Genomic DNA, 19,708 nt, shown 5'->3' with positions numbered 1-19,708 from the left:
ATGGGACAGTCCAAACAGAAGCCAGGGCTCAATCCTTCCATCTGTCCTCAGAAGTCAGTGGTTTTTGTAGAATTTTATAGTCATAGCAGGGGCTGCAAATATTAAGTAGGGCCAGTGACCCCTCTGTTTAGGTTATGGCCAGAGCTGTCACTGAGCCACATCCTCTCTGGGAGACAGTCCATGCACCCGAGATAAAGTTTCAAGAGGCCCTTGAGCCAGAAAAGTTGTTTGGCAAAGTGCCTATGTCTTTTGCCATGCACTCTCTCAGTTGGTGGGTTCCTTTCTCCAGGGTCAGAACAGTTTCAAAAGCAAAACTAGTATCAGGAAAGGTTCCTGGTTATCTCTCTACTTTTGAGCAAGTCACGGCCTCTCTCTGGACCTGTTTCTTCTAGAAAAAAAGGGAGATTGAAATAGCTCTTAAAGATCCCTGCCTCTGGGCTCTGATATTCCAGGACTTTATTCTGAGCTGTAGGCTGAGTTCCCAGCACCCTAGGGCCTTCAAAAGGTATGCTTCTGAAGGTACCATGGGTCTCGGCTGTTCTCTGGGCTCTAAGGTGATGATCTTTTATCTGCCATCACAATGGTCATTTATCGCAGACCTGCATTGGGTCTCTCCCTAATCCAAATTATCTCTGGTTGGTGTCACTTGAAACTGTCCATGTTAAAGAACCCCAGAGACCTTGGGGATACCAAATTACAGAAAGAGGTTGCTGTGTCTGGAAGTGTTAATGCTCTTCATTAGTCATTGATTATATTATGGTTACAGACCACAAACAAGTTCAAGTTCATCAAGTTCTTTAGCAGGAAGCATACGATGTGTTGAGACTCCTGCTCAGCATCTTCTAGCTGGTTTATTTAATGTATGGATATGATGATTTGTTAGAATACTAGTATGCCAGAACTGGAAGAGAATGTAGAGCTTAGCTAGTTCAAACCCTTAGTTTACCAGTGATGACTGGGAGCTCCTGGGGTCAGCCACGTACCAGTTTACAGTGGTGTCAGGAATAGGGCTCAGAGCCTCTGGCTGCCAGATCCATACACTTCACTGCAAAGCAGAGGTCCACCAAGATAGAGCACTCTAGTTCATGCAGTTATTCATAAAAGAGTCTTCTCCCAAACTCTCCCTCTAAATCTATTTAGTCTTGTTTTTATTAAGCGCTAACGAGATCACCTTAACTGGTTTCTATTTTACGACATGTTTCAGCTAATAAACTGACCTAAAAAGCATAAAATTAAAAATACATAAAAAAGGCTTAAGAATTGCAAAAGACTCATAGTCTGGAGACCTTCGGTGTAGGACAAGAAACAGTGCATAAGTCAATATCCCCAAGATAGTTGATGTTCATAACAATGTCCATGGCTCACCAGGAAGGGGTAGATGTTTTACCTTAGAAAGTAGGGATTTGTATAAAGCACTTTAAAAGGCGTTACACACACACACCACAAATTTTTTAAATTACGGTTACGTAAAACTTCAGCTACTTGGAAAACTCAGATCCTCAAAATAACAAACCATCTGTGGTGTTCAAGGAAGTGACATCTCAGCTGTGTGCAGATAGGCACATTCTACAGTAATAATAAGGCTGGCGTGCGTTTGGCTAGTATCTGCAGGGAAGAGGAAAAAAATAGCAAAGCCATGATCTCATCTTCTGTTTACACTTCAATTCCCAAAGTTAGTGATTAATTGTCCTGTGTTTTGTTGCCAGGGCAAATTGTTTTTCTTTAAAACTCCTACTTATTTTAAATAAATAAATCATTAGTTTCAAAACAGAAGTGTCAAATGTCAAGATACTTCTGACATTTTAAGCTAATGAACAAAACAATGAATTCATTAGAAGCTGCTAGAGATAGGCAGTCTTTGAGAACTTTCCTTTAATGATTTTGAAAGGCAGCAGAAATCATTCTTGGTGAGAGATTTTTCTCATGCATCTTGGCTAAAATATCAATCTAGAGGTTGCAAATACAAACACAACCTTAAAAGGACCAGGGTAGGTATAAATGATAGAGTAGGCCAAGTGTTGGCAGTCACATAAATATACCAACCAGCTACAGCACTGTGCTTCCCAAACCAAACTCACATGAAATCTGCTTTAGGCAACCAGTTTGGAATTTCTCCTTGGGTCTTTGAATTCACCCAGGGCCTCTGGCTCTTCCAAAGTAGAAAACTCCTTTAGCAAATAGACAATTTTTACATCTGAATATTAACACAAATGCAACTATTTCTAGGTGATTCCAGTAGTTTCTTTATTATGAAAACTATTAAATACAGTTCCGATTACGTCTTTTCCTTATTCATAGAATTAAGAGTCACTTGTTATTAATGCCATTTGAGGTCAACCGTAATTTAGTTTCAAGCTATCCTTCCAAAATATCTTCTCCTACATTCCCCAAGGCTTCTCATTGTTCTCAGAATAGGTCTTGAACGTTTAGTTCTCGATGACAAATATTTACTGGGTAACATGCACTGAAGACATATCTGTAAAGAGAATGAAGTCTCACTCTCCTGCTGCTTACATTCTAATAGGGATCTTTCACCTTCCCTCTGAATACATTCCCGCTGAAACATTTGTCACTCTGCATAATAGCTCTGTCTCTGTCTCTTTTCCTCCGTCTGAACACCACCCTCCTGTGCATTGCCCAATGTCTTTCTTATATCCCATCACCTCCTTCCCATGCTTTTCTCAGTGGCAGGCACACACTGAATGCTCAATGAATAACTTTTATTATGTATAAAATTTCTTTTCCTGGAAACATAAATTCCTCTTTTTTTTTTTGTCTTTTTTTTTTTTAGGGCTGCACCCACGGTGTATGGAGGTTCCCAGGCTAGGGGTAGAATCAGAGCTGAAGCCACTGGCCCGTGCCACAGCCACAGCAACACAGGAGCCAAGTTGCATCTGCGACCTATACCACAGCTCATGGCAATCCCGGATCCTTAACCCACTGAGCAAGGCCAGGGATCGAACCTGCATCCTCATGGATGCTAGTCAGGTTTGTTAACCACTGAGCCATGACGGGAATTCCCATAAGTTCCCCTTGCATATAGAATCCAGCTGTGAGATTATCTAACTCTGGATTTGAACACTGAGTTATTTTTAACAAATAAGCCATTTTGTGGTCAACAGGAATGACAGATGTCATACTACTTCAGATGGACCTAAACAAAATGAATGAAACAGTGGCGGGATGGCCACATTGACTTAACCTGTAATGTGTCTTTCCTCAAAGCTCAGAATCTCTAAACCCCTTTCTTTGGGCTTTCCAGAATTCCTGGTCTGCTCGTGGGCAGCCCCTCTGTCTTTTCTTCTAGGGAAGCTGTTCATCTTATTCTCTTTTTCTTTAACCCCAAAGGTAGAAACTGAAGACCAGGTGCTGGCCACCTTCTGTGGCAAGGAGACCACGGACACAGAACAGACCCCTGGCCAGGAAGTGGTCTTCTCTCCGGGCTCCTTCATGTCCATCACTTTCCGGTCAGATTTCTCCAATGAGGAACGGTACACAGGCTTTGATGCCCACTACATGGCTGTGGGTAAGTTGGTTAAGTAGGTGGCTCATCCCTAGGTCTCCCTTTCTCTCTCAAGATTAAAAGTGCCCTGTGTTCTCTTCTTTAAAATGAACACCTGTGTTCTCACCACATAGATTCTGCCATTAATGTCTTACTGCATTTGCTCTGTCACATATCTTTTCATCTACCTATCATTTCTCCATCTCGCAATTCATCTTTTTGATGCATTTCAAAATAAATTTCAGTACACTTCTTCATAAATACCTTAGCACACATATTGTTTATCTAGGATGCAATAGTTACTCACTTTTTTTCTTTTAATGTAAAATATACATTATTAAGTATGTTTGTTAAGTTTTGAAAAGTTTACATTTGCATGTAACCCAAACCCCTAACAAGATGTTGAACTGAACCATTAACCCTGAAAGTTCCTTCATGCTGCTTCCCAGCCACAGCCCACTCCCACCTCCCTTAGAGGCCACAACTGTCCTGACATTTTTTCCACTGTAGATTTTGCCTCTTCTAAAGGTTTGCCTCTTCTAAAGATTTTGCCTCTTCTAAAACTTGATATAAATGAACACACATAGAATGTATTTTGGAAGAGAGGATTCTTTTACTCAGCATAAAGTTTTTGATACGTATTTACGTTGTTGCAATGCGTTAGCAATTTCTTTTCCTGGCAGAGTAATTTTTCCATTGTATGAATACACTACAATCTGTTTATCCATTCTCCTGTTGACAGACACCTGGGTTCTATCCATTTTTTGGCTCTTATTTATAAAATTTCTATGAACCTTCTTGTGAACTTGTTTTCACTTCTGTTGGGCAAATAGCTAGAACAGAATTGTTGAGTCATGGAGTCGGTATAAGGATAGTTCTATAAGAAATTATCAAACTTTTTCCAAAGTGTTTGCACCGTTTTGTATCCCTCCACTAATTTTTTGGCTGCTCTATATCCTCGCCAACATTTGATGTTATCAATATAAAATTTTGTAATTATTCTGGGAGGTACCTAGTGGCACTTTATTGTGGTTTTAACTTGCATTTCCCTTGTGCCTAGTGATATTGAGCATCTTTTCATATGCTTCTTAGCCATTCTGGTATCTTCTGGGGTGAAATATGTGTTCATTTTTAAAATTGGGTTGAGAACATATATTTTTTTATCTTTATATTTGCAATGCCTGGAATAGGGCTTGACTCATGTCAGGGATTTAGAAAGAGAGAGGTGATGTGAAGAAGAGGTTAAGAACCCAGGTTCCAGAGCCAGTCCACCTGGGTTTGAATGTTGACTCTACCACTTACTATCTGTGTGACTTGAAGTAAGTTCTTTATTGGCTCTAAGACTCAGCTTCATTATCTATAGCAACGGGATTGTAACAGTCCTGCTTGCTATTATCACGTCTGTTAGAGAATAGTGGCACCACCAGGAATCTTGTTGCCTGGGTTTGAGCTTGGCTGTCTGTGATCTTGGGTAGGTTACTTCATTTGTAAATGGAGATAATGGCTACTTGTGCGCTTTAGGTGAGGCTCAAATAAAGGACCTCCCAACACAGTGAGTGTTCCACACTGAGTGCACTCTAAATGTTGGCTATTGTCTTCATCATCATGCAAGGATTGGTTGACTAAGAGGCTTTAACTGCCCTGCAGATGTGGACGAGTGCACAGAGCGGGAAGACGAGGAACTGTCCTGTGACCACTACTGCCACAACTACATCGGCGGCTACTACTGCTCCTGCCGCTTCGGCTACATCCTCCACACAGACAACAGGACATGCCGAGGTGGGGCCCAGTGATGCTTCTGTGCATCACCCACCCTTATGTGCCATATTTTCCAATAAGACTAGGGGAGGCTCAGAGGAAGGACAGCTATGCAGTAGGAACAATTTAAAATGAAATCTGAGAGCTGTGCCTCAGATATCACATGGATGAAGATGCTGAAATGCCCACCGGCCTGGAATTTGGGTTCAGATTCTCAGAGGACTGCATTTGAGAAGCCCTAACCTCTAGGCCATCTTTCTTCCTGAGCAGCAGGAATTTCTGCTCTTTAGTCCCAACTTCCTCTTCCACTATAGGGAACTGGTCATGTTAAGGGAAAACCCAGGTTTCCTAGTCTTGAGCCATGAACTAGGCCTCTTTGAGCCATAAATCAGGCCTCAGCCATCAGCCCTTTTTCTCTGCTCTTCCACAGCCCCTCAAGTTCCTCTCTGATAGAGTGATGCCCAGTGCAAAGGAAGAAAGAGGGAGGAGAGAGGCAAAGACAGAGACAGCAAGAAAATGCCCCATTCCTCCTGGCTCCCTTTGCTGTTACCTCTCATCAGTGTGCCTTCTCTGCCCTTGTCTCCGGGCTGGGGTAGGGATGAAGAAATGGGAGGACTCAGCCACTTTCCATGCAGGACCCCCCCCCCCCCCGGATAGTGGGATGATAGCCACATAAGCAAATGGTAAAACGTAAAAGTGCTATAAAGGACGTGTGGACATGGCACCGTCAGACCTAAGTCTGCATAGCAAAGTGAGCAAGCACTTCCCAGAGGTGATGCCTTTGATGAAGATGAAAGATAAAGGAAAAAGAGGGCACTCTAGATAGAGAGAACAGCTTCTGCAAACATGACAACACTTGGAATGTTTGGGGAATTGCCAGTAGCTCAGGATACCTTCAGGGTAAGGACCTGTATTTTTAGAAAGATCACTGGAAGCTGAGTGAGGGATTATTGGAGGAAGGCAAGGCTGGAAATAAGAATTCTTTTCCCTCCCCCTTCAAAATTCTACTTTCTTCCAAACACAACCCTATAGGATCCATCAATATAAAGCTGGTACTACAGGAGTTTTCTTAAAGAGGGTTATATTTTCTATGGTTTTCATTCAGTAAGTGTTGTCTACTATGTGCCCAGTATAGAGGGGCTAAGAATGAGCAATGTTTCTTAATCCTATTTTTCATCCTTACCTCTGCCCCCAGGAGTCTTTTAAACATTCTCTTCCTATTTGCCTCACCCATGAAATTTCAATAACATGAACATACTGTATATATGTTTCTGCCCTGTATGTCTCTCTCTGTATTATCATAAAAAGAGTAACAACTCCTCCTCCCAAAGAACCAATTTTGGCCCCCTTGGGGGCAGTGTCACCCCCATGAGAGTGCTTGGGGTAGAAGATGAAACCATGGGGATGCAGAGAGCACTCTAAACCTTGTTCTGCCACTCTAGCTGTGGTACTTCAGGTTAGTCACAACGCCTTTCTGGGACACAGTTTTCACATTTGCAAATGAGCAGGATAAACAAGGGCTTAGAAAGAACTGACATGCCAGATCCAGGATGAGTCAGCCCCAAGACACGGGCTCAGTGGCAGATAAAGAGGCTTCAGCAGGGCTAAGCCATGGCCGGGATCCGGGACACTGGGTCCTTGGCTGCAGCTGTGGAGGGGAATGGAGCAGAGGCCCTGAGCTCAGAGAACCTACAGCCTACTGGGGACAGGAAAATCCATTAACGGATATATTTCATAAGGCAAGTAGTGGTCCGCAGCATGAAGAGAAACAAAGCAAGGGTAGGGGCCAGAGAGGAAGGGGTGTGTGAAGGTCCTGTATTAGATGAGGGATCAAGGAAAGCTTTGAGTAGAAACATAATGGAGTCCTGGGCCAAGGGATGAGCTGACCACTCCATCTCAGAGCCCATCTGCCCCCCACCAATACCAAAGAGTCTGACAAGAAGGCCTATCACACTCATTGCCTTTAAGTCTTGACTCTGCAAATGACCAGGTGTGTGATTTTGGACAGTTCACTTCCCCTCACTGAACTTGAGTTTCCCCATCTGTAAAATGGGGATAGTGATTCCTTCCCCACTTGCCTCTCAGAATCCTGGGACTATCATACGGTAGCAGATAAGAAAGGGGTTGCTGTGGCCATGCGTCTGATGTGCCACTTTGCTCCGGTGTTTTCCCCACAGTGGAGTGCAGTGACAACCTCTTCACCCAGAGGACTGGTGTGATCACCAGCCCTGACTACCCCAGCCCTTACCCTAAGAGCTCCGAATGTCTCTACACCATTGAGCTAGAAGAGGGTTTCATGGTCAGCCTGCAGTTTGAGGATATTTTCGACATAGAGGACCATCCTGAGGTATCCTGCCCCTATGACTACATCAAGGTAAGACTACAGCAGGCATATGTCCTGGGAATGCTGGCACATATTGGCTGAATTGGGAAAATTGACATTCTTGACCCCTTACCTTCTCCTAGGATTGGGTGCTGAGCAGCTTGCTTCAAAAATATAAGTATTTAAATTCATGTCTGCCAGCTTAATCAGATCCAGTCTAGGGATCTTCCCTGATCCAAAACTAGCCCTTTGACTACCTGCAAAACCCCTCCTGTCATGTAACATAACATCATCATGAGGTAACACCAGGGTGCAAGTCATGGGGATCACCACACATCTCATTCCTGAATCTGTACTGTGAGCCTTATCTGGGCACATAACCTTTCAGGGCTTCACTTTCCCCTTCACCTCAGTAAGGATGACAAGATGAAGATGCATCCAGGACTTTCAAAGAAGCCTTCTCTAACTACCTGTATCAAATGGGAGTTAAGGAGTGCTGGTTCTCCAAGATGGAAGGAGAAAGAGTTAAAGTCAGAGGCAGGACTCAGGACTGGGAGCCAGGAAATCTGGACCAGCCCCTTCCCTTTTCTCCATCCCACTGCTTCTATCTGGGTCTAAACTCTGCATTTTTTCCTGGTCAGTGGTAAAGCTACCTAGGGGGTTTTTGGGCTTCTACCTTTGCTCTACACAGTCTCTTTTCTCATAGTATCAAGGGCAAACTTTATAAAAACCAGGTTACATCGAGATTGTACTTGGAATAAACAAATTCCTCAACACAATGTGGCCCTTGCCTACCTTTCCAACCCCAAACCATAGCACTCCCTCTGTTCCAGCCCACTGGCTTCCTTCCTCTTTTTTTTTTTTGAGGGCCACACCTAGGGGATATGGAAGTTTCCAGGCTAGGGGTTGAATTGGAGCTGCAGCTGCTGGCCTACACCACAACCACAGCAATGTGGGATCTGAGCCACATCTGCAACCTATTACCACAGCTCATGGCAGCACTGAATCCTTAACCCACTGAGTGAGGCCAGGGATCAAACGCATATCCTTGTGGATACTAGTTGGGTTTGTTACCACTGAGCCACAATGGGAACTCCCCTTCTTCTTCTTGATACTTGCCAGGCTCTTCCCCACCTTTGGGCTTGATCTTTATATATGCTGTTTTCTCTGCCTGGGAAATAGTCTCCCCTCCTCTTCAAATGACAAGCTCCTACTCATCCTACATGTTTCAAATCCAATATCACCTCCTCAAAGAAGCCTTCTCTAATTACCTATATTAAGTTACTACCTATTATATTAATGATGAATTATGCAGACTACATAGATTTTACTATATAAATCATAAACATATAGCATATATTTATATTATATACATATATTATCCTGATTATTTTTATAACACTAACTATGGACTGTGACTGTTTTGTTTATTATTTATTAGTCTGCCCAGAGTAGACTGCAGGGTCTTTGAGAACAGAGGCCTCCTCTAGCCTATGTGCCTGACAGGGCTCTGCCCCTTTCTGAGCCATAATATATTCATCTCAGAGCAGAGGATTATTAAGCTGCCTTGTCCATTTCCATCATAAATTATAAATGAGAGAGTAGAGACAGAACCCTTTGGTGAATGGTAACACCTACTAAAAATGTAAGTGAATGCCACAGGCTCACATGGAAGCGTCCAGAAAACCCCAGCTGCAGAGTAGAGACAATCACTGCAACAGCCACTGCCACTCAGATGTGACCCTGCTTTTTTTCTATTTTTCCCCTCAAGATTAAAGCTGGTCCAAAACTTCTTGGGCCCTTCTGTGGAGAGAAAGCCCCGGAACCCATCAATACCCAGAGCCACAGTATCCAGATCCAGTTCCGCAGTGACAACTCAGGCGAGAACCGGGGCTGGAGGCTGTTGTACAGGGCGACAGGTAATTGGCCTCTCCCCTCCTGGGTCACACTTGGTCTCCCTCCTGGGGCAGTAACTGGGGACTGAGGGAGTGGAGGCCTGGGGCTCTTCCAGGGATGTGGCAGGACTCCCAGTTCTGCCACTGGGTAGCTTAGGACCAAGGCAAATTCTCTCTCCTGAGTCAGTTTCCCATCTATATAATGGGAGCAAGGACAGCAAGGATGGTGGATTTGGACTAAACCTAAATTGCAAAACTGGCTGCACTTCAGAATCGCATGAGGAGATTTTAAAAACAACAACAAAAATATGTTTCTTGAACTGCACACCTTCACACTGCTCTTCACTGGGCCTGGAGAGGACCCTCCCAGCTCCAGCCTTCTCCCAGTATGGGGCAGGAATCTGGGTGTGAGTCTGTAGCTCAAAATGTTTCATTATGGCAGCATGGCTCCTTGCGTTCCCCAGATTGACGAAGTCTGCAGGCCTCATCTCCCAGTACCTGAAAGCAGCCAGTCCTGGTCCAAACTCTGCTAGAGCCAATTGACCCAAGGGGCCTGCAGTAACTCAAGGAAGAAGAGGGTAGACATCAGTGACAAGAGCATAGCTGGTGTGACGAGTGAACTTCAGAGACTGATACCCAGGCCTTGCCTGCATCATAACATTCAGTGCCTGCTTCTGGACAGAGGTGTGAAGAGGATATTAACAAAGGAGGGTTTGTCCAGGAAATACTTCAGGGATAGGAATCCTATCCAGTTTAGCCTTTTGAAGAGGAGGCTCAGGGGCAGATAATCACAGCCTCTCTAACATTTTGAAAAATGGTCTTGGGAAGAAAGAGTGATTGGGGTCATTGAGAGTGACCCCCAAAGAGCAGACTATGCCCAATGAGTAAAAATGACAAGGGTACAAATTTCAGTTGAATATGAAAACTCTGTGGCTTTAATCAGAGGAGTCTAGTATGAAAGGTAGGGGTCGGGAGGTACTGAGTTCCCTGTCCCTGCAGGAATACACATAGATGTTGGGGGTCTGCCATGGAAGATGTTGTAAAGAAAACATCAGGCAAAAGTTGCACACAATTGACATTTAGTATCTTTTCCAACCCTGAGTTTGATGAAATCATCTGGTCAACCACCTCATTTTGTAAATGAGGAAACACAGGTCCCGGTTAGAATTGACCTGCTCTGGATTCCAGAGTAGGCCTTCTTTGGGGCCTGGTAGGTCCAGACCCCCATACCCAATTGTGTGGTTTTTCCACCCCTACCAGGTCTTGCATTCTAGGGAGTGGCTTCTTGTGACCAGACTTTGTTTTCTCACCTGCTCCTGTCATTGCTCCCCACCAGGGAATGAGTGCCCCAAGCTGCAGCCGCCTGTCCATGGGAAAATTGAGCCCTTGCAAGCCAAGTACTCCTTCAAAGACCAGGTGCTCATCAGCTGTGACACTGGCTACAAAGTGCTGAAGGTACAGAGCCTGGCGGGGGCTTGGGGGTGGTGGGGTGGGCAGAGTAGTTCTCCAGAGCCTCCCAGGGCAGATGTGCTTCCAGAACCTGGCCTGGTCCCACCACAGTATTTCCTAGCTTCCCCATTAACCTCCAAAATGCACCAGATGTTCCAGTCTTCTGAAAATTCAAAGCGTGTATCCCAGACTCTCAGTCCTGAGAGTGGCACAAAAGTCCAGAGCGTGGGCTGCTTGAGTTTCAAAATATGAAATCCATTCAGCCTGACAGTTGGTAAAACAACCTTAAAAAAGTTCATCAGGCTTTGGAGAGAAACTGGGACAGGAAGCAGAGGTTTAAGAGGTGGCAGTTGGGCTCTGCTCACTTTCTGAAACAATCCTTCTCCTAGGTATCACCTGGTTAACCTAAAAACAAAAGCACCTCCCAGGCCCCACCTGAGGTCAATTAAAGCAAAATCTCTGGAGTCGGGCCCAGCAGTTGCTTTTTCTGTTAATTTGCCTGGGTGAGTCTGATGTGAGCCAAGCTAGCAGATGCTGCTCTCAAGGAATGGTAATCCAAGTGGGGTCCCACTTCAGCAGGACATCACTTGTTGGACATTCAGTCTTGGTCCCAAGGCCAGACCCGCGATTCAGAACTCTGGGGGTGGAGCCCAGTGATCTGTGCAGAAGCCCTCAGGGACACAGGGACACTGCTGCTTAGTCAGGTTTGAAAGCCACTGCTCTGAAAAAGGAATCATGGGTACAGGTTTCCCTTCAGAGACAGTTGCCCAACCCCCATCTGGCACACAGCGCTTGCTTCTCCCCAGAGCAGGCACAGGGATATGAATTCAGCGTCTCTCTTCCTGGTAGCTTCAAGCCCTCGGAGGCCCATGGCTGGGGAAGCTCAGCAGAGGACAGCCAGGTTTGGAGTTTGAGCTGATTTCTCTGGGAAACAACCACCAACCCCTCCACCCCTCCTTATTCCCACAACTTCTTCCTGTTTCTCCCTAGGATAATGTGGAGATGGATGTATTCCAGATCGAGTGTCTGAAAGATGGGACGTGGAGTAACAAGATTCCCACCTGCAAAAGTAAGAAAACACAATTGGTTGATTATCAAGATCATGAGCTCCCCAGTAGTGGTGGGATCCAACCAGAGCCCACACAAGGGGAAAACCTGGCAAGTGTGCTCTGAGAGGGTTGGGGCAGAAATTCCACGGACACATCAGGGTTGGACAAAAGGCTATTAATATCTCTTTCAGCAATAAGATGTTAGGATTCCAAAAGAAACTTTTTGTGGGTCCCAGTTTACTTTCTAAATACTAATTTTACCTCTGCCTGCAGACAGGTTGCCAAATTTGCTAGAGGAATAGCTTGTCTCCAGGTCTGAAACTAGCCCTGATAATTGCTAATTTACGAAGCTATTTTGGCACCAGTGCCCAGAGCCGAGTGACCTTGCTCGTCTTTATGTGGCCATCAGCCACATCCACTAAGTCTCCTGGGACAGCTCCTGAGCTAGGGCTCTGCAGGAAGGGCTGTGGGGCCAGCACGGAGGACCTACGTGCAGCAGGGGATCTAGTGCTGTGCTGGTCCTTGGGACATAGAGTTCTTGCTTTGGCTGTGCTCCTAACCCACCCTGGGACTATGGACAAGCTCCTTCACCTCAGCTCTAAATAAAGAGTCTGGACTCGTTTTAATATACTAGAATATATCCTAGTGGTTCTGGAATAATGTGATCCATGCAAATCACCTAGTGAGCTTTGTAAACATACAGAGCACCAGCCACCACCTCCTCCCCCGACTCAGATGATTTCAGTGCAAGGACCACAGTTTTAGAAAACTTATCTGTGGCAATGGTGATGTGAGGAAGTGATGATAGAAAGGGAAGGACAAGAGAGGGAGGGAGGGAAGGAAGATTTACCTGAGAATGGAGAGGTGAGAAGTCAAGCCCAGCCCCACTTCATGACCTCATGTAAACTTTGGAGTGCCATCCTCTTCCCTTCTCCTAAATGACTCAGTTCAGTAGGCAGGCCAGATCTACTCCCACTGCTCCAAGGGGACATTGCTAGGGTGGGGCTCCCTGGAGGCAAATTTTGGAGCAGAAAGTGTTTGTTTTTAATTTACTTTTTTATTTGATGATGTGGCTGGAGTCAGAGCCCAGTTTGGGAAAGGGAGGCCTTTTATGGCTTCAACAAAAAGTCTCAACAGACATTCACTGGATGCCTGTGCAGAGGTCCACAGGGAATTCAGATGGAAAAGACAAGGTCCAGACATCGAAGAACTCAAATGCCAGCAGACGCATCTGCCCCCTCCTCCAGCACATGGCTGATGTGTATGGCTCTGTGGAGTTCTCTGCAGGGCAAGGCAAGGGAGTGCTCTGACGGAGGAGGCAGAAGGTATGGGATGGAGAGGACATGACATTGCTTTGGAGACAGGAAGTTGTAGATTCAGATCCAGACTCTACCAGGTCACTGTCCCTAAGTGGTTGATTCACACTCTTCTGGCCTCAGTTTCCTGCATTCTTGATTGTTCTGAGGATGAAATAATGTACACATCATACCTATGGAGCACCAGGAATAAGTAAAAGCTCAATAAAACTTATTTCTTTCCCCCACCCAACTCCCTATTAGGAAGAGGTTTGATTTCTCTCATTTGTATTTTTTGAAAATAGGAAACTTTGGGAATAATTTTTTTCCCTGATGAAACACACATTTTTTTTATTGTAACAGAAGTGTTGATAGAATAAGGTGCTAATGTATTTGATGGTACTATTTTATGTGACATATAGTACTATACAGAAGTATGCCTGTCATTTTGTACTAAAGAAAAGAGGAGGTTTTTTCCTCCCTAATATGACCAGGTTCTCCCAGTATAGCCTGGATCAGGACTATTAGAATCCCCAGAATTTCTGATTGTTCACTGAGTAGGTATTTATTAAGCATCTCTGACCCAGGTATGTGCTGGATTCTGCAAAGATGAATAGGACTGAGAAGTTGAGAGTCCCCAGGGACTGTGGGGAAAGGGATTGGGAACAGACAGGAAGCATGCATGTCCAGTATAGAAACTTGCACTGGAATGGGAGATGGGAATTACAAGTTGTGGTCCTGGCTCTGCCTCCACCTTGATGTAGTGACCCCAAACAAGTCCCACTCCACTCTGATGCCATCTGTCAAATGAGGGTTTGGACCAGATGAGTGCAAAACCTGTTCTGGGGGCAGAATGTTAGAATTGTCACAAGCCAATTTATGACTGTGCAAAATTCTCAGAATGGCACACATTCCGCAGTCCCAAACTGTCCTTCATACTGGCTGTACCTATACTGTGCATTCTTAATCAATTCTGGTGGAGTGATTTCTGTATTTCCTGCATGAACTGTTTCTGCTTGCCTTGCTAATTTTTCTCTTTCTCTTCCTTTTCTCTCTCCCTCATCTTTCTGCTTCCTTTCTCTGTACCTCCTGACCCGTGTTTAATCTTCACATGGTGGCAGAAACGGAAATGGATGTGGAGAGTGAACCTGAGGCAGAGCAAGTGGCAGAGTGAATGACGGGGACCCCACACAGTGCAGACATCCAGGAATGGATCACTCACAAGACCCCTGGGTCCTAGAGCTCCTCCAGCCCTCCCCACCTCGCCTACACTCCATTGCTCATTTCAGTGCGGATTAGAATGGATGCTGAACAAGGCAACACAGTCTGAAGCGGTTGAAACTGCCACATGTATAAGAACAATTCTCCTTTTGATGGTTCACCCATCGCTCAAACATTATGCTGGAAAATAATGAAAAGACAATTTTTTTAAGCACTTCTATGTGGACTATACCCTTCTCAAAGGAAAAATGGCTTTGGTTCTAGAGTAACATTTAATATACAATTGCATGGTCTTAGGTGGGCCAGGTCAAAGTGGGCCCTGGTTTCTAATCCAGTCCTTACTTCAAGATTATATGGGCCAGAATGCCTGTGACTTTATGACTTTAATATTTTTACCCATTGCTACTTTCTTACCAATCACAAATAGGTAAAACAACTCGTATCGCACGGATGTCTTAGGAAAGCTAGACATAGTTTCATGCCCCAAAGTTTCTCTTCCATCTCTGCCTAACACAGAGCGGAAATTCCATCATCAGAGATCTTTCCACTAGGGCTTACAAATTTGCCTTTCTGAAAATTCCCTAATTCAAGTTTTTCAGGAGATAGGCATCACACTTGAAAGCAGCAGTCCTCAGCTCTGGTGCTATGGGATGTCCAGTGGGTCATTAATAATGATAAAGAAAGGGCTGTGGAGACGGGGAGTCTCTGCTTCAGCCTGAACAAAATCTGGGTGGACATATCAGAGAACCCCTGCATTACACTGTGTCTTCTCAGTCTCTTTGGTGATTAAATGGCTTCTTGATGAGGGCAGAATTCTGCAAAGTCAAACAATGAAAGGTCTGGAGACTGCAGGGCCATCCTAGGTCAAGGGTGCCCTTGAGAAGATAGGGCAACCACTAAAGATAAGCATCAATTAAATTAGTATTTTAAGGCTACCAAGTATAAAAGGTCTTGTTCTCAGTAGATAGATGAGATTATAGTTTAAGATTTGATATGAACCCAAATAATTGCCATACTAGGCAACATAAGATACATGCATCAGAGAGAGATGAATAAAGCATCATACAAGGAGAAAGGAGGAAGCAGCTCTATCCAATTAGAAGGATGAGAAAAGGCTTTCAGGAAGTGGCAGTGTTTGATCAAGGCCTGGAGGGTGGCCAGGGCATGAACCACAGGGTTTCCCTTGTGGGGAAAACAGCAGCACGCTGAAGGGGGGGTGGTCAAAGGTAAGGCTGGGGTGGGGTGGGGCATCCCTGGGCCCGAGGCCAGGTGAGCTGATTGTGCATGATTCCCGAGGAAGCCCCTAGACTGTGTCAAAGCATCCTCAGGATGGCAGGTCAGGATGGCAGGTCTTGGGAGTTTCCTGATGGTCTAGTGTTTAAGACTTGGCATTTTCACTATGGTGGCCCAGGTACAGTCTCTGGTCTGGGAACTGAGATCTTACATCAAGTCACTGCATGCTTCAGCCAAAGAAAGAAAGAAAAAGAGAGAGAGAGAGAGAAGGAAGGAAGGAAGGAAGGAAGAAAGAAAGGGTGACAGTGGAGACAGGGTGTGGGTGGCACAATCTAGCTCAGAGAATGATGAAAAAAGGAGGGCAAAGAAATGGGGAAAGGAAGAGCATTTTGATTTCAGAGTGTGGAAGTGGCCAGACACACTTTAGAGAAGAGGATGAGACCCTTCCTTAAGCAAAGAAGATAGACTGGAGGAAGCAGGGTCCGGATCTAGCATCTCGGATTGTGCCAGGCCAAACTCAAAGGCCCCTCGAAAAGGAAAGTTGTCTCCAGGGCCCAGAGAGATGCAGCTCTTTGCCTGCCACTGCAGACTTGGGAAGAAGGTGAAGCCTTCCCCACTCAACATACGCAAGCTGAAGTGACCCTCTCTTTTCCACTGTCACCCCCTCTGTCTAGTTGTAAGCCCAGCTTTATCAGTGGCAAAGTTATTTCCCTGGTGTGAAGTGGAAGCAGGCCCTTGGTCCAGACAATCTCTCTCCTCCAGTGCTGGCCAAGAATAGGCTCTCAATGCCCTGACCACTTAGCCATGTCTAAGACTGACCCTGGAATTCCTCCACCTAGAATTAGGTATTAGGTCTTGAGGATAATTTGGGCAAAATAAACTGCTAGTCTGGAGTTAAGGGAGACAAGAGTAATACAAAGATTCAGCCACTGATCAATGGCATTTCCTAAAAAAGGAAGAAAAGTCTGCTTTGAAACTCAGCAGAAACATACATTTTAAATTGTTTATAGCTTTGGATAGTAAATATTATTGCCCCCTCTTGTCATAGTCTGACCTACATGCTACTTTTGGGTGATCAGAACAAATAGAAATGATTTCTCCTGAGGGATTGAGGCCAGGAAACAACACTAACCAGTTCTCCTGGCTTTTGCCTTCTTTGTGGATAGGAGATGTCTACCTAGTAGGCATTTACTCCCATCCTTCATCCCTCTCTTCCACTCCAGAGGGCCTTGGAATCATTTCTGTTTCTAAGTTAGATTACTCTCTATTCAATCAAAAAGATGATTTAGAGTCCTAAAGTTAAAAATCACAATGGCTAAGTAGCCTCTCGGGGTAAATTGCCCCCACCTCTGTTTCCCAAGGAGAGCAGGTAAAATTCAGGAAGAGGGAACTCTGGCTTTAAAATATAGTCCTCTGAAATTATCAGAACATTGACAGCCAGTGTTCACCATTACATAGCTAAGATTAATCACAGGCCATTTTCTAAAAAGCAGATCCTTAAGAATCATCAGTCTGGTTTACTTAAAAGAACACTGAGTTTAAAGTCAAGTCTTATTCTCAACTCACGGTGTGACCTTAGACTAGTCAAGTCTCCTCCCTGGGCTCATCTGAAGGGAAAGATGATATTCTAGATTGCCTGACTTAAGGTTCTTTTCCACCTGTGAAGTTCTATGATTCCTGAGAATTTTCAATTCTGATAGAGGCTGTTTGACCTAAAATTAACATTACCTGAGAAATGTGCACCATCCCCTAATGAAGTCCCTTGAAGAAACCTTGACAGATTGGGTCTTCAGCCTATGACCTGGCTCTTGGCAGACTCTTACTTGCAGCTTCCCTAAGACCTGGCTTGATTGGAAAGCTCTCCTAAGACCACCTGTGAGCAGTAGGCATCTTCGGTCTTGCCCTATAGCCACCCTCAACATCCAGCCACCAACAACTGGAGGAATTGAGCAGGTGAAGACTAAAAGTTGGTCCACTCTGGCCCTCCTCCTGCCTCTGTGTCTGCAAAGAGCCAGCAGGGTGGGGCTGTGTACTCTTGCAGGAGCTGGGTTTCTTTTGGTTTGTTTTGGGTTTTTTACACCAAGATCCGATGTGAGCACAATAACTGTTCTTACTCAGCATGTGGTCGGGGCTGGAAGCACTGAAGATTCTTTGGTTCATGTCAGCCAGAATTTTCTCACTGAGCCATGGGCTTCATGCTTGGGCAGAAGAGGATAAGAGGATTGCACAATAGAACTGAGAGTCAAGGAGAGGGCCCTGGTGGGAGAAAGACTGGGATCTGCTTGAATCTCAGTAGACCTGCTTCTGCCCTGGAATTGACACCAGGCCAGGTGAGTTGACCACACAGTAGTACTATAATACATGGGAGAGACCCCAGCTGCAGGGTCACCATTGCTCTCTGGAGTTGTGTGCAGTGTACAACCTGCACATCCATATGAGACAGACCCACCCCAAGAAGGTGGCCTTAAGAAGAAGAGGAAGAGGTAATTGAGGGGTCTCACTCTCTTCTCTCTCAGTTGCGGACTGTGGCACTCCGGCAAAGCTGGAAAATGGGCTGGTCACCTTTTCTACCAGGAACAACCTTACCACATACAAATCTGAAATCATATACTCCTGCCAGCAGCCCTACTACAAGATGCTGCACAGTACCACAGGTGAGCCCTCCATGCTGAACCAGCCCGCTTCTGCCTCACACACTCTGGGTCTCAGGGTTAGGCAGGGGGTTGAAATTCCAGTCATTGGCCACAGTTTGGGAGGAACTAGGGAGAAGAAATACTTGGTGACATGCCTCCCCTCACCCTGCCTCAGACTTGCATCTAAAAATTTAGGCTGCATGGCAGTCCTGTACCCACACAGACACACTCACAGACTCTAGCAGAGAAGGAACTTTTAAGGAGATGTAAAGGCCAATCAGTTCTGCCTCTGCCACAGACTAGCACTAAGAAAGTTCTGATTGCTCCAGGCTTTGCTCCAGGTCCTCCCTTCAGAATGGGAATCATGGTAGAGCTCATGGAGCTACTATAAGCCTCATGAGATGGGGATATGACTGTGGTTTATGAAAGGTTTGTTAAGTGGGGAGGCGGAGGTAGGGCAAGTGGGTCCCAGTGAGCTGTGTGACTAACCATGAGAAGTGGCTTCCAGGGGCTGGGCGGCGCCCAACAGGCAGAAGTCAGATTGCTCGGAGCCTTGGATACTGTACTAAAGATCGTGCTGTTTATTTTTGAGGCCAGTGGGGAGCTATTGATGATTTTGAACAGAAAAGGGACAAGGTCAGATTCCCATTTTAGAAAGATGCTTCAAGTGGCAGAGAGGCCTGACTGGGATAGAATGGCATCAGACAGACTGTTTGGAAGACTTGCAATGATCCACAGCAGAGGAGTTAAAGAACCCAATCTGTTTTCCATGTGCTGTAAATCAACCATGTTTGTCCTTTCTTCAACCTTTTCTCCCTTTCCCAGGTGTATATACGTGTTCTGCCCAAGGAGTCTGGATGAATGAAGTCCTGGGGAAAAGCCAGCCCACCTGCCTACCAGGTACCTCACCTTCAAGTTCTCTGCCTCAAGGTCTCCCATGAAAGGCCCTCTGGCCACATGTGCTCTGGCTGTTAATGGCATAAGGGGTGGAGGGCACAATGCTTTGATTATTTTTAAAGAGATCTCTCCAGGAGGTCAAAGGTCAGAAAAGCCCAGCATCACACTTTCTCAAACCAAACAGCCTCTAAGTTCAGCCTGTATTCTTGTACCGGGAACCTTCCTGCCTCTTCTCTCTCAGCAGTTCTACTCCCTCCCTTCAGGTTTTTCATCCCACAAGTTGGTATTTGCACCTGCTTTGCACCAGGAAACGTGATAAAGTGAGCAACCCATCAGCGAGCACTCCCTGTGTTACAGAGGATATGAAAATCATACAAATACCAAATGACCATAGGACAGAGCAATGAGTTCTTCCAAAGAGAAATGTGTTCCGGTCTTAGTGCTGGGCCTCTC

The 19,708-nt window shown here is 45.3% G+C and overlaps 1 protein-coding gene across 5 annotated transcripts in view; it reads left to right on the top strand.

Annotated features, from left to right (window-relative positions):
* MASP1 (MBL associated serine protease 1) overlaps nucleotides 1–19,708 on the top strand; it is a 49,652-nt gene that overhangs the window by 23,805 nt on the left and 6,139 nt on the right. For 3 of the 5 annotated variants that reach the window (XM_084986534.1, XM_013990146.3, NM_001184947.1), the window contains 8 exon segments: nucleotides 3,349–3,526; nucleotides 5,150–5,281; nucleotides 7,438–7,634; nucleotides 9,355–9,502; nucleotides 10,815–10,933; nucleotides 11,918–11,996; nucleotides 18,242–18,379; nucleotides 19,184–19,258. In XM_084986534.1, coding sequence (XP_084842660.1) covers nucleotides 3,349–3,526; nucleotides 5,150–5,281; nucleotides 7,438–7,634; nucleotides 9,355–9,502; nucleotides 10,815–10,933; nucleotides 11,918–11,996; nucleotides 18,242–18,379; nucleotides 19,184–19,258 — 1,066 coding nt within the window. 5 annotated transcript variants of the gene reach the window in all.

Source organism: Sus scrofa, chromosome 13, assembly GCF_054392235.1.
Source record: "Sus scrofa isolate SSC_HxYL_T2T_F1_AM1 chromosome 13, Sscrofa_HxYL_maternal_Yorkshire_Landrace_v2.0, whole genome shotgun sequence".
In the NCBI taxonomy this organism is placed as follows: domain Eukaryota; kingdom Metazoa; phylum Chordata; class Mammalia; order Artiodactyla; family Suidae; genus Sus; species Sus scrofa.
The sequence above is the reverse complement of the archived record's forward strand: the minus strand, read 5'-3'. Positions and strand labels throughout refer to the sequence as shown.